Consider the following 16,024-nt stretch of genomic DNA (forward strand, 5'->3'; position numbering starts at 1 on the left):
AGACGGCAGTTTAACTGCTTGATCACAAGTTGAATTCTAACCTCACAAATTCTCAGTATTAAAACTTTAAAGACCATGAAAAAGGGTGTTTTTAACATGTTCTTGAGGCTTTTATCTTATGACGGAGGATATATATATATATAAAGAAAATTAAGATTTAAACTGCATTTCTGGGTCTTTCTTTATTTTAATTGTGGTGAATCGGAAGCAGATGAAAAAAAGATTGTTTTTGCAACAGAAATATGCTGAGTGCTCCATTCTAATGCATCCACTTATAGACAAATATATCCATGTACGTCTTTGTTTTCCTCGTCCGAGCTGGTATCTGGATTCAACTGTAGGGTTGGATAGCTTCGATATTTCTCCCCATATTTGTTCCACCAGTAATGTTAGGTTAGGGGTGTGAGGGGCTGTAGGTTACCGAGAGAGAACGTAAACAGACGGATGATGGGAAGGGGGGACGGGTTTACTAGGCCCACAGCTCAGAAGTGAATATCTAATGAACTACTTGCTCCTTTGCAGGAAATATTTACTAGGAAGCGACAGGTTTTTAAAATTTGGGCTAAAAATTACATAATCATAATTAAAGGACCACTAGTAACGGCTTTAAAATAGATCAAAAAACGATCGGAGTGGGACCCAAACAATTGAAATTTAGGAGTTTTCCCAAATTTCTCTTAAATATTCTCTTCTGTCGGACTTTATGTGTCAAAACTACTGTCTAAAAAGAATTTTGCATATTTTAGCTAGGCCTGCACACTACATCGCAAATTTATCATCATCGCAATATCAGCCAGTGCAATACAAATATAGAAAAAGACAGCTTAAATCACAATAAATGGCTACCTTAAATATTTACACGTGCAAAAACAATCTTATGGCAGCTTGATAGAGCCCTTTTCGCATTGGACCAATCAGATGGACCTCTTTTATCTTAGAATCTTGCCTCTCATGCAGACGTGGATCATTTAGAGTAAAATTTAAGATCTGTTGAATTTATTTAAATAAAACTGTTGTAGTGAAACGGAATTGTTGTATTAGTTGATCGACATGTATCGCAAGTCGTATTGTCATTGTAATAGTGATAACCTTTTTCGCACAGTTTTTTTAATATCGTGCAGCACTAATTTTACTTTACATTTTTTGTGTACAAATTAACATAACTTGGAAAATTCAGAGGAAAAAGAATGCATATGAGGAAAACGCAATCCACAACCTAAAGAAAAGACAGATTTTTGACTCTTCCCAATCAGATTAACAATCCCAACATCTCACAATCAGATGTAGATTTAGCAGATTTTTCATCTCATTAATGGGAGCTATGATACATTTGATAGTTGTAGAACATCTTTAGGATAAATATGTTAGATTAGCAAATACCAGATCTACACTCTAAATCTATAGTATCCATATGGTAAATATACTATACTGACACAGTCAATGTAACAATGGCGGATTTGGTAAAACTGGCAAATTTAAATCTAAATTAATAGTCATTTCTATTGACATAGCTGTAGATATAGTAGATCTACAAGATTTGCTATAGATCTATAACACCTACAATTGTGTATCTATATGGTGCATAGTATCTACCATGCTTTATATTTTATTCATACAGATAAAATCCACTTTAGAGTTTGGTGGAACAAATGAGGTCAAAATGACTTTTTTTAAAATAATTATTTCAAACTTTGGGATGGGTTTTTGAGGCCTTACAACTTAAAAACAGATGTTTAAAAAAAAAAAAAAAAAAAATCTAAAGAGCTGTACTGTTAATCCGAAACATTAAAACATACCTGAGTCACATACCTGATAGCTAGGTATTTCTGATTGGGAGTCAGCTGGGATTCTTTCTTGGCCAAACCTACAAACACATGGATAGAGACACTTTGTACAAAACAAAAAATGCTTTGCAGATTTTTGTCTTTTTTTTTTTTTAAGTCAACATCTCTAAATTGCTGTTACAAAAAGCAGAGGTCACTGAGGACAAGAGAAGAATGTAAACACAAGACAGAAAGTAGAGAGCTGAGGGGAAGGATGAGCCAGGCAGGTGGTTCTGTTACATGAGGGGTCACCACCCGCTATGGGGGTTCTACTGCTCCTTTGCTGTTTTGTAATGAAGGCCTGTGGCTCCGTGACTAATTAGACCTCATTAAGTTAATAAGCACAGCTAGTTAAATTTGGCTCCTCACAACACAATCTTCCATCTTTATGCTAAAAAAACATAATTTGAAACATTTCCTTTCAAAATAAGAGCGAAAAGACATGCAGGCACACGGGAGCATCTAAAACTGATGAGACATTATTGGATGTTCAAGCCTGAACTTGGAGAGGAAAACAATGAAATATCCCTCCTGCTTTGCTCGGTCTTTTGACTTTTATGAGTCCAGACAGCATGAATCCCTGACGTATAACGCTCCTCTTATCTCAAAGGTGAGGTCGATGGGTGATCGTTAACTTGATTAGGTGCAAAAACACAATCCAGAGAGAGGCGCTCATGGAACGCAAAGATCTGAAATTCTTATGTGCATATAACTTCCTGAAAAGTTTAAGAAATATTAAATAATTTGTGAGAAATCTGTTAAATCTTTTAAAAAACACTAATACTCTCTTAGCTGCTCCTATAATTCTTATTTTTGACATATTTAATTCTAATTTAAACTCTTATCTAACCCCTAATTTTTTGAGAATAGAAATATATGTTTTTTCAAACAGGAAATAGTTGTTTTAAAATAACTTATTTATGAGCTACATAGCTTAAAAATGACAATATTTACCAAATAATTACAAATCAAAAAATGTGAAATATAAAAGGTTAAAAAAAAGTAATAAAACTGAAAAAAATGTTTGAAAATTATTTTTTTTTCTTAGAGTTATAAACTTTTATTTTGAAGGTTTGAAATTGCTTTTTGGACTTCAATTTAAGCAGTTTGGTATTCATTAGATTAAAATTTCATGAAAATAAGGATATTAAAAAACACTGGTACTCTTTTTGTTATAAACCTTATAAATTGTAGAGAAGGACAATGTTTAAATTTTTACCATAAACTTATTTTTGACATCTTTAATGCTAATTTAATCTCTAATCTAATCCCTAAATTTTTGAGAATTGAACATTTTTTTTTTCCAAACAGAAAATAGCTATTTATTCCTAATTTAAACTCTAATCTAACCTCTCATTTTTTGAGAACATAAGGATTTTATTCCAAACAGGAAGCAATTAATTTAAAATAACTTATAAGCTACATATCTTATATATTTGGCTAAAGTAATATGCAAACAAAATATTTGATGTAAGTTTTCTTTTTTGTTGTTAAATTGAGAGTTTTAAACTTTTATTTTGAAGGTTGTAAAAGCTCAAAATAACTTTTTGGACTTCAATTTTGTGTTTATTAGATAAAAAGTTGATGAAAAGATGTTGTGCCTTTTTAATTAATATTGTTGATGCATCCCTTGTGATCCACATGTCTGCTCTGAAACTCTCAAGAGAATCTAAGTGTTGTTTTCTGTTCTGTCGCGTCTGACACTTGAGTCCTCTAGAGGATGCACACACACAATCGCACACAAACACACACACATGTCTTACCGTCATGGATTTCAAACGCCATGCTGGTGATCTTCTGCGTTATAACCATCATGGGTCTGACGGAGGATAACGAGAGAAAAATGTGCAGAAGTTTGAGTATTTTCAGCTATCATCCCATATTACCTTTAATCCTCAGTATTGACACTCAACTAATAAACCTATTATTAACCAATAAAGCTAAACATGTACATTTCTTTCACTTTTTTCTATTAAATTTCCTGCTTTTCCACAAAGTTCTCCTCCTCTCCCTTTCCTGCAGCGAGTTCTTCTCTGTCACAGTGGGGTATGCATAATACATAAAACTGAAATATATGTTCCGGATCCTGCTTTTGCCTGTTTTGACCTGAATGTGTGCAGCATCTCTGTCAGCGCTCACATCAGCAGGTTTCTGATTCCATTTCTAACTACAAACTGCTGGTGGCAGCGTTAAAATGAGGCTAGAATTGAGGAAAATCTGGGATTATAGAGAGAGGTCACTTCTTGACAGGCTGCTTTTTTGGATGTGTGCGCAATGCTCTCTTGAAGTTTGCTTAGCTTGGCCAAAACATTGGGGCTAAGCAGTCCAGAAGAGGACTGAAAATGGAGATTTATCAGGAGAACGTGAATCTGGCTGCCAAAGGACAAGATGAAAAACTTAGATCCTCACAGGGAACTAGATTACTGGTCTTTAAAGCACTACTTCCAAACTGATGAGTATAAAATCCCTAAAATGTATTAAACTCTTAAACCGTAGAACAGTGAGTTTACTTGAAAACGTAAAAATAGCCTTTTTGGAAAAATGTAATCACCAAAAACACCAAAATGTAATCTGAATAAATATATTAGTCAATATTTTATAGAAATTGACAAAAGAATAAAATAATTAAATAAATATGCTAATTAAGTTGTAAAATTATTAGAAAAAAAAAATGAGAACAGTAATAAAATCATGGGAATAAAGTCTAAATTTTGCAAGGATAAAGTCCTACAATTAAGCTTCAAAAAGTGGTGATTTTAATGACAAAAAAGTCATGATTTTCCCAAATAAACTCTTATATTTTGCTTCTAAAATGTTTTAAACAAAGACAATCAAACATTAAAGTTTAATTCATGTAGCAGGACGTCCCAATGCTTAAGAATCTCGCTAAACCTGCTTTACCTTTTTAAAAATGTAACTTTTTTTTCATGAAATTACATTCTTGTAAGAATTAAACTTAAAAAAATGATTTTTTAATAAATTCTCCTACAATTTAATTGATTTATTACTTTTTTTTTTTTTTAGCTTACCCCTAATTCACTGTCTTTAAAGTCTGTTTTTTTACACCTGTAAAAATATATTTTTGGGGCTAATTTAATTCAATTTTCAATTCAGTTTTATTTATATAGCCCAAAATCACAAAAACAATTGCCTCATTGGGCTTCATGCTGGTAATTTTATAATAGCAGAAGGTTGGTCATAAAATATAAACAATAGCTAAACTAAACTGACTAAATAAAACTGATTATCCCTGCCCTTAGACCCTCCCTCCGGGTAACGAAAAACTAATAAAAAATAAACCTTAATCACTAAAAACACTTCAGTTGGATTTTTCTTTAAAATGCAATCTGAATATATACATTTTTAATATTTTTATAGCAATTGGAAGCATTATCAAATAAAATAAATAAATATACAAGAATAATTACATAAAATTAAGAGAAAAATTCAACATTTTAGGAGAATTCTGTCGTAAAATGATTTAAAATAACTTCTAGATTAGGAGTAAAAAGTCGCACAAAACTTTGATTGTTAAAGAAAAAAGTCATCTTTGCTTTGCAAATAAACTGTTGCATTTAGTTTTTGAAGTGTTTGAACAAAGACAGATGAGCGTTAACCGTTTATGTTGCAGGACATCTCTCACTGCTCAAGAATCTTGCTGAATCTGCTTTAACTTTTTATAAATGTAACTTTATTTTCATGAATCTACTATGTTATTTTCGAAAAAGTACAGCTTTTTTTCTAAGCTGCACCATAAAAGAAAAATGAATAAAAAAAAAATTGAGAATTAATTCGAAAAATTATGAGAAAAAAAGTCAAAATTTTAAAAGAATTACGGTAAGTCATGCAATCTTGCTTCAAAAAGTCATAGTTTTAAAAAGGAGAAACTCAAGTTTTTTTTTACAAGTAAAGTCTGAGATTTAGCCTCTAAATGTTGAAAAAACAGACAATATAGCATCACTTGTTCATTTCCAAAAAATCCAGACTTTTCTTTTGTAAAATACCAGTATGTAAAAAAAATGTTGACTTTTTCCTCACAATTGCATGACAATAGTCTCATATAGCTATCATAATTTCTTTTTATGGTGGCTCTAATACTTTGCTGTACAGTTTGTTTATTTAATAAGCAGCGGAAATATCTTTGATTTAGTTACTAAAACACTCTAGTTTGATTTTTTGCCCAAAAATATAAAAAAAAACATTTTTATAGGAATTATGAAATTTTAAATTCATTTAAACCATAAAGAGATGTATTATTCAGAATCAGTTATGGAATAAATATTGTAATTTGACAACTAATTTCAAAAATGTAACATTAAATTCAAGAATATTTGATGTCTGAAGACCAGATCTTTGCTGACAGTCTAAGTTTGACAATCTCAAACAAAACAAAGGACTGGCCGACGGCAACGGTCAGAGGCAGTATGGGTTTGCATTAGGTTGCTTAGCAACTAGCCGCCCCCACCCTGCTGGGAGAGCAGGCTGTCTGCATTGTCGGAGAGTCTGGAGGAGTGGGGGGAAAAAAGGAAAAAAAAAAAACGTAGTGCCTGACATGGTTTCAAAAACACAGTGATCTTTTTTCCTTCATATATTCAAAAATGTGGTGTAAGAGTACCTTACCCTGTAAAATCTGCAGAGTACATCCCATAGTCAAAAACGTAGACGCGTGTGATCTGACACACAATCAGATAGCCAAGCGTCACAATGAAGCAGTATCTGCACAGACAGAGAAACATGGAGGCTGTGTTTAATACAAAAATGTTTACAAGAACAAACACATTTTACAATCTCTTCAGAGGGCACCTTCACACACACAATATAAGCACTCCTTTATTTTCATCTCAAAGGCCAAAGCAGCCTTCTTTAAGCATTGGGCTAAAAGAAGCAGACTCAGCATAAAAAAAAGAAGAAGAATCGGTCAAAGGGGGCAAAAGTTGGCTCCTATAATGTTTAACTGCAACAAAACCTCCAAACAGGAGGCGGAGGAAAGCGCGGCGATGGATTCTGCGGTACAAAGCTGTTGCAGAGTCAGCCCAAGTTGAAAAACAGCTAGCTGGATAGCAGCCCCCCCTTCCAGCTGCAGACAATAAGAGGATTGTGCTCCGGGAAAGAATACAGCACTCGAGTAAGAGCAAGTCACCGATGAAGGACGAACACAAAGAAGGCCCTTAACTCAAGGAACACACTGTATTCAACAAAGAAAGACTATGCCGGATCTATACGGTCAGTCAGATCGAAAACAACATTAAATCAGACGGTAACGGCGACTATCTTTGGAATGTTTAACAGTTTTATCGACCTCATGTTGTTTCTGAGTAAAAAGTCTTCACATCTGACACACTTCCAATAAAAAAGTCTACATAAACGCCCAAATATGAAACCCTCACGTAAGTTTCTACAACCGTTTTCGGGTTCTACGTACAGTTCGAAACACGTGACCACTGAATGAGCACTGAAAGTTAAACCAGGTTGAACTTCAATCAGGGACTCGTACTCAATTGACGTGGGGATGGCGGCTCTTTTAATTAATGGACGTACCACCATTTGAAAATTGAACACGTGGGAGAAATTATAAGTCTATCATATATCGGAATAATTGCAAGTTTGCAACGCTACCACATTTCGCATCAAGCCTCTTGCAAGATGGCGGACATGAGGTAGAATCGGGCAGCGACGGTCCAGTGTTAGTACCATTTGCTAAGCGTGTTTATGCCAAACCGGGCATGTGACATGTATTCTTGAACGGTTTCTACGTAACTTTAGAAAACAAAGAAAAAGCAATCATTCTCCAGGAATTTTTTTGTCTGTATTCAGGAAAAACTTGGCATTTGACCTAAACTGTCTTTCAGCGGGTTCCCCACATTTAAGATATAAGTACAGTAAAGGCATCCCTATTTCCAAGTCAATTGTTTGGCACCAGATCAGATTTGAAGATCCTTAGGTTTACAAAAATGTTAAGGATAGGAGTGTTTCCCTAAATCCTTGGTCTCATGTAACCGTATGAGGGTCAACTGCTCGTTTTTGGGTTGTCTGGGCACTCGGGGGATCATAGCGAAAAGCAGTCCACATTTAAGGGTAGTCCAAGTGCTCATGAAAATTGAACATTTGATTGTTGTGCATGTGGTAAGTGTATTGAGAAGTATTCAAAAGGCTAATGTAAATTGAACACACGACATACAGTATACTCTACAGTGTAGAGTCTACACTCTAGGCATTGGTAAGATGCGAGTACTGGCCCCTTTGTAACCGCACAAATGCTGCACACACGGGGTGTGCGCATGATACTTGAGTCCCCGTAGGATGCATAAACTAGGTTGATTGTCTAATTTTCTAATTTCTAACAGTAAGGCAACATTAGGGAAGCCTGCAAGAAACATGTACTTATCACAATACCGGCACCCAGAAGCCTCTTGCACAAAGGGGGGATCAAAAACAAGAAAATCCATATGACACCCCTGCGTCTCACCTACTTACCACATGTTGTTTAAGTGTTAGCTACAACCTGTCGCTTGCAGCATACCCGTAGAAAAATGTGCATGAACATTTTTGGTCTACGGACCAACTAAGTGGTCTAGTGCATATCTAGTCGTGTGAAACTTGTGAACCACCAATAAACAAGTCAAAAAACAAATACAAAACATCATGCAACACCCGGAAAGTCCAATGGTTCATTTGGGCTAAAGGATACAAAAAAGGTTTCACACCCTCACTTTGTGATCGACTTTTACACTGCACCATCAAGAGTGGACCAAGATGTCATTCAGTTGCAAAAGTTGTTCATTTGGGGCAGCAGCGGCTCAGGTGGTAGAGCAGATCGGCCAATGATTGAAGGAATACCGGTTGGATCCCCAATTCCCTCAATCAACTGTTGTTGTGTCCTTGGGTAAGACACTTCACCCTCTCGGTATCCAGTGTGGCTCCACTGGTGTGTGAATGTGTATGAATGTCCCGGTGATGGTCAGAGGGGCTATAGGCACGTACTGAAAGCCACACCTCTGTCAGTCTCCCCCAGAGCACATGTGGCTACATAAGTAGCTCCATCACCAAATATGAATGAGGAATGAATGGATAATTTACAATTACAGATAGGGTATCCCTGTGGCCACAAACTTTCTTACAGAATGTGGTCTGGAAGAAGGTCCAGAGATCCAATGCCTACTCATGGCTGATTGTGTAATTCGAACATGCCAGAGCATGTGGCCTTTGAGGCCCTAAATAACCTATCCCTGATCTAGGGTATACCCCCGTCTTAGCCCAACAGTAACTGGGATAGGCCCCCGTGACCCCAAACGCAATTATGCCAGTTTAGTGGACGGATGGATGGATGGATGGTCTACAAACATTTTCTCAGCTACTGTCTTTGTTCAGTTGGAGATAACAGACTACTATCTATATGACCTGGCCACATGCTTTCTCAAACTCTTAAATAGTCTTTACAGAAGCACAAACACTGCAGCAGGAGTGTCATGGTATGGGATTTATGGTTAGTAAACTGCATGTCTGATCAACAGAGAGGAATAAAACACTTTAGTCCACTCTGTTCCAGCGGAAAAACTATAATTCTTTACTTGGCGACCAAAATATGAGAGAGCATTAGGTGCCTCGCTGCTCCGCACAAATTATGACTTTAGCAGGTGCAAGGATAATAATCTAAGGCAGTTTACTTTTCATTAAGGATAGTCTTTCTATGTTCACCGGATGAGAAAAAGCTTTCTATTTTGCAGAAAGCTTCCATTCTATTCTAGGATGAGTGTGCTCCCGAGCACAAAGCTGGGGACCATAAAGACGAGCCTGGATGCATTTATGGCAGAGGAACTTGCCTGACTCACACAGAGCCCTGGCCTCAAGCCTATCAGACACCTTTGGGAACTAGAACAGAGATTACAAGGCGAGCCTTCCTGATCAGTATCAAGGCCCCCGTCTCATAAATGCTCTGCAAAATTTACGGATTCTAAAAATTCAAAGTCCAAAATGCCCAAAGAGAGCTTCTTTTCAGCTATTCCGAGGGAACCGATCCTTTAAATGAAGCATTGTATTTATTTGAACAGTTTCATGAGAAGTTCTCATTAATTTATTGTTTGACAGTAAAAGCCGTTAACTATTGATTGGAAAAAGTCCAATTACGGTTAATTAGATCTAAATGACACATTATTGTGTGTGCAATAATGAGGTTACGAGGTCAATTGCTGTCTCTGCTGCCAATCCTTGATAAAAGAAAAAGGTACATCAAAATGTTCACAAAAATTGATTAACTTATGAAGTTAATTAGTGTAATAAATGTTCTTTGGGCATTTTGGGAAAATGAGGCATCATTAATTATTGGTCTTATTTATTATGTGTCTCTTCAACCGATTTATTTTCAAACAAAGTCTCCATTAAAGTAAATTAATCCACTAAACACAATAATTCCAGCCAATAAATAAACACATACATAGAGCTTTAAAAAAAAGAATAGAAAAGTTTGAATCCGAATTGCTTCTCTACCCCTTTGGCTCCTCCCTATTGTTCTAATTGTAGGGGTATTTGAAGCAGTAGGGGTGTCAGAAAATCCTATGCTTTCCAATGCTGAAAATGTGCATGGTTTATTTTTTAAAAAAGTGTTTTAAAATACCGGGCACCAGATAGTTCCCCACTTTATAATTTTTTAGTAGTTAGTAAGGCGGAAATTTGGACATAGTAACTATTTTTTCCATATCTCTCCATTGAGGGAGTTAGAGGTTATCTTCCCTTCTGAGGTGTTTTTTCCAATCATTTTTAAATACTTTTGAATATAAAATTATTTTCTTAACAATTTAGTGCATATATGGTTTGAACCATTTAAACCGGTGTGAAATTTTTTGTGATGTAGGTCGACATTAAAGGATAACTGGGGAAGTAAAACACTAACTAGAAAATAATGTTTTACATTTGTGCTACAAAAAACATTACAGGAAATCTTTTCAGTACCTTTTGCTGTACCGTTACCATAAAATCATTTATTATAATTCTTCTATACAAAATAAGAGCAAATTAATATACTTTGCTGTTTGGCAAACCTTGTTTCTGTTAAAACAGAAACTAAAAATATAATAAGAACTTTTAATCACTGTACTTTTGAGTTCAAAGTAGGAATGAAAACAGACAAAAATGTTTCCCTTAATAAAAGTGACTTCCTGTCTTTTTCGTTTTATTTTGACATCCATCTGTGGTCAGTTTGTAGAGATGCGAGGCATCTAGAACATTCCCAGTCAGATAAACACATGCAAGAGGTGAGCTTTTAAAGTGACACGGAGAGGAAGAAGCGAATGAGGTGAAATATGAAGCCTTCCAGTGGACAAAGAGCTTCTGGGTACTGGACGCAACAAAAACACAAGACGCTTTTTGCAGCTCCAAGAAGCCGGAACATACCTTCATCCCCCTACTTTCACCCAAAATAAAATGTCCAAATAGCTAAAGCAAAAGCAAGAAAGAAATACAACTGCTTCACACTAACAGGACAAAAATATCAGAGGAGATAATTAATAAATTTGGTGCAAATTAGAGAACAAATAAAAATTTGGGGCACCATTGTGTTGAGGTCAAAGGCCAAAGGGGAAATGCTGGGTCAGCGTGTACACTGCTGGGGCCAAAGCACACAGACACGATTAAAATCTCAACCCCTTGTGGTGATAGTAACTCATTTGTTATGCAAAAATCCATGCCAGAGGGTTCAACAGCCTCAGGAAACAAGTTCATGTCAGCGTGGCTCTCCGCCTCCAGGCTGATAAACTTTATCTTTGAAGCTGCGCAGGTATTATGTATTGCTTTTTTGGGGGGGTTAAAGTTATACTTCACACAAGCATGACAAAAAAATAGCTGTAGGACAAAAATGACATGAATCTAAACAGAATTGACATGTTCCGTCTCTGTCAGATCTGGGCTCTTTTGTCTGTGAGAGCAGCTGCTGCTGTGATCGGGGTTGTGTTGGCATCTATTTTTGGGTAGGCCTTCCCTGGGGAGTCGAGAGGGGGGCACACACACACACACCTGCGATTGTAACCTTCAGTTCTATCTTAAAAATCAGCTTTAATGTGAGAATAAATGTGTATTTTCAGACTAATGATGACCTGAGAGATGAGAATGTGTCACTCAAACCACAAAAAAAACTGTTGGTAAATTATAAGATATGTGACCCTGAGGATACATGATATGCTTGATGGCATCCAAGAAGGGTACTTTACGTAAATTAACATATTTTGCAATTACTAGACTTTTTTCATTGGATGAAACCCCTAGGTTTAGCCCCTCAACAACTCCTATAATAAAGATCCAATTAATTTGACTTTTTTTATCATTTTAAAATAGTTTGATAAAACATTTTGCATGAAGTGAGTTAAGATGCTTGACAAAGACGGTGGTGGGCTTTACCAAAAATGTCCTTAACTTGTATTTTACTAATTTGGTGTTTTGTTGGTGTGAAAAACATATTTTTGGTTTCTTATTAAGCTAAAGTGCTATTTATTACGTAAAATAGCCTCTGCAGGTGTGTGGCGCTGTTTCAATAAAGCTTCCAAATGTCTTTTAGAAAGAACTTCAATATTTAAATTTTAGCTGCAAGCAGAAAATTGTAAAAAAAAAAAAAAAAAGTTAATTAATCCTGGCAACATCAATATTTTAGCCGTAATATCTAAGTATGATTGTGTTATTCCACTTGTTTAAAAGCTGGATAGCATTTTGCTCCTGGGTGGTTACTTAAGCCGAGTAAATGATACAAAAACAAACAAAAAAATGTTCAAGAAAACACACAGATATGGTAATAAAATTAATATAAAGCTACTTCTTCACAGAAAAATAGATGTTTTTTCTCTAAACAGTGACACTAGTTGAGATCGCAATTAAAATTAGGGATGGGCGATTTATTGGTGCCAGTATCGGTATCGGCCGATATTTGCACAATTTGAGTTTATCGGTATCAAATTGATACTAAACAAAATCTAACAATATTGTTCTGACTGTTTTCAGATGAAATTTATTTTTTACATTGATACTTGTTCATCATAGATCCTTTGTACTCGTAATATTAATTGATCTGACTGCTTTCAGGTATTTTTTATATTTGATAGGGATACATGTTGTTCCTTATACATCCCTGGCAATGGAAAGCTTATGATTTACAGTTGTGTCTAAAAGTCTGTAAATAGTCTGAATGTTTTCAGATATATTTTTAAAGTGAAATTTGTTCCTATGAGATCCATTGATGTATATTACAAGGCCAAATGCAATGTGATGGTACAGTAAAAGAAAAAATGTGCATTTCTAATTAAAAAAACAAAAAGGAAATCTAAACTTTGTGTTATTTTGGACATTTAAATATCAGTATCTGCAAATATCAGCCATCAGTGACAGTTGGAGGGGAAATATCGGTTATCTGTATCAGCTGGAAAAAATATCAACCCATCCCCAATTAAAATTAAATAAAAAATAAAAATCATAACTGAAAAACTAACAAGAACCTTTGAAAATAACTCAAAAGATGATCAGAGTTGGACTTTAAACTATTAATGTATACATTTTTGGTATAATGGCTTCCTCATAGAGCTCAGAAGTCAATACTAAATAACAATACCATAAATCAGAACATAAAAAATTGCTCAGGTCTTACTTGTGCATGTGTTCCAGACCAGCAAAGATCATCACACCATACGACAACCCACTCTGCACCAGAAAATGGAGGGAATACCTGTGGAAAACAGCAGTTATTTAAGATCTTTTACTCAAAGTTTTGATTTTTTTTCCCATAAATACAGGAATTTGACAAACAAAATGAGGCCTGACATCTGTCATCGTCACCATGCAGACCAAAACAGTGGAGAAACCATCAACACAAGACTATTAATTAATTCGCTCGCCTTGGAGCTGCAGTAATATCGCACCACGGCTGTAAATTAACGTGTGCCTGTTAATCAAAAGCTGCCATTTATATCCACTTCTCGCTTTTTTTTTTTTTTTTTGGTGAAGCACATACACATAGATACACACACGTGCACAGTTCAACAGCAGCAGCAGTGTGTAACAGAAGGCTCTCTGTGTGTGATCTTTCCGACGTCAGGCCCTCCAGGAGAGCAGAGATGCCACACTGTGTTAGCAGAAAGTCAACAAAGAGAACAAGGGCATCCGAGGCTGGAAGAAACCATGGGAGAAAGTGGGATAGACAGGTGATCTCAAATTTAAAAAAGAGTAAATGTCCACTAGAAAGTAAGGAAGCTAAAGTGTGTGCAACCTAAAAGCAAAATAAAGTTTATCAAACGTTGCAAAGAGGAGTTAAGAAAAAAATGTCAACATGTTTACTCCTAAAATGACATTTGAAGCTGTTAGGATGATCAGATGTTTATATGTTTGCCAAAAAAAACACCAAGGTTAAATTTTTTGGTGGACAGTAATAAATAATAAAAATCATAATAAAATAAGTGATAAAGTTATGTAATAAAATAATAAAAAATTGAATAAATAAGAACTAATTTTCATGACTTCCTGTTTGCTAGTAAGTATTAACTCTAAAAACTAGCTGCTAGCTTTAGCAGCTACTTTTTGATTTGAGTCTCAAACACATTTCTTACAAAAACAAACTAATTAACAATAAACTCTAATTAAAAACTGTGCTTTTATGTTAATATTTTTTTCTATTTTTGTTTTCATGCAGACTTTTTGTAAGGCTACTCCTGCATCTGCCCCCCAAGTCCAAAAACAAGCTGCTAGCATTGACATTTTCTACTAGCCTTGTGGGCATGGGTGCATTTCCTGCTCTTTTAGTTTCTCCTAAACTACATTTTCTGAAAAATACTTTTATTCTTCTTTTTATTTGAACTATGGTGGTTTTCAAATTGATTATTTTTCAGGTTATCTTGGCTTAAAAGTAAAAAAAAAAAACGCTGCATTGAATGTTGAAAAAAAAAAAATGTCTAAAATATTTATAATGTAAAGCCAATCAGTGTCAAAGAAAGTCTTTAACCACAGGTAAGCACCAAAACTAATTGAAAAATGAACCAAATGAATAGTGTGGCCAAACTTTTTTTTTTCAAATTTAGTACAATTTAGGTTTAAACCAAATTTAGTTTATTTAAACCTGAACTACCTTCTCATTTGTTAAGATTTCCAGTCTTGATTTGGACTGCTTATGCCGAAAGAAAAATTAGCCGGGCTGAGAGCCCCACAAAAAGATGTTAAGACATCAGATAAAAAAGAAAAACTGATTCTGATAGTGCAGCTTTGATTTTTAGCAAATCCCAAAGTATCATTTACAAAGCTTCTTCAGGTTTTTGAGGGATTGACAATTGTAGAAACCAAATTGTACACTATCTAGGTAACCTCACATGCTAAAAACGCATCCAATCTGTAATTAAGAGTTGGTCTCATTGACTGTATAAGAGATCTGGACAAAGTGAGTATGACATCACCCATAGAAAATGTCTTGATCCAAGCTCCTACAAAAAAAGTCAATCAGTCGCCATTTTTTCACATGTTGGAATCAGAAATTGTCAGTAAGCAGTGATTGGTCGGAATACGTCTGCCGAGTCCTCATTTCTACGGCAACACTCTGGCCAATCAGGAGTGAGAGTGTGGGAAGTCCACACCCCTACCACTTGAAAGTGGGCTTCATGAAATACGTCGATCTAATATTTTGATGAGAAACCACATTTTATTGAGACATCTGAATGGTCAGTTTATAACTTGCACAACATAAAAATATTGTAAAAAAAAAAAAAAGGATTAGCAAAAACATATTATAAAAAGATAGCAGACGAAGAATATTTATTCTGACAAATATAATGACTATGTAATGTCTTTTTATTTCTCAATAGAAGTTTATGGGATTTTAGCTTTTTGGAGCCAACAGGTATTTCTTATATGGAAGGGAGGGGTCTCTCAGTCCAGGTCTGAAATAGAGTCAATGGTTGGTTAAAAGGGAAAATGGCTTTAGACGATTGCCACAAAGTTAAATAAAAAGACATGGAAGTATTTTTCTTTTATGGATAAAATGCAGTTTAATCTGTGGAACGCATCAACCGTTCCAGTATGTCAAGCACCACAACAATAGTTCAAATATTAGACTGAGCTTCAATAAAACAAAGATTTAAAAGTAAGTAAGCATGCAATGATTTTTAGCACTGGGAAGTCATGTTTTATTATTATAACTTATCAGTTATGTACCTGTGTCATACCTAAAAGTAGTATTTTTTTTTTGT

General features: G+C 35.1%; 1 protein-coding gene across 1 annotated transcript in view; it reads right to left on the reverse strand.

Annotated features, from left to right (window-relative positions):
* mboat2a (membrane bound O-acyltransferase domain containing 2a) overlaps window positions 1–16,024 on the reverse strand; it is a 50,738-nt gene that overhangs the window by 8,543 nt on the left and 26,171 nt on the right. The window contains exons 3-6 of the mRNA XM_024272551.2: window positions 13,444–13,521; window positions 6,444–6,539; window positions 3,587–3,642; window positions 1,810–1,864 (exon numbers count right to left, since the gene is read on the reverse strand). Coding sequence (XP_024128319.1) covers window positions 1,810–1,864; window positions 3,587–3,642; window positions 6,444–6,539; window positions 13,444–13,521 — 285 coding nt within the window. The remainder of the gene's footprint in view (window positions 1–1,809; window positions 1,865–3,586; window positions 3,643–6,443; window positions 6,540–13,443; window positions 13,522–16,024) is intronic.

Source organism: Oryzias melastigma, linkage group LG22, assembly GCF_002922805.2.
Source record: "Oryzias melastigma strain HK-1 linkage group LG22, ASM292280v2, whole genome shotgun sequence".
Classification (NCBI taxonomy): Eukaryota; Metazoa; Chordata; class Actinopteri; order Beloniformes; family Adrianichthyidae; genus Oryzias; species Oryzias melastigma.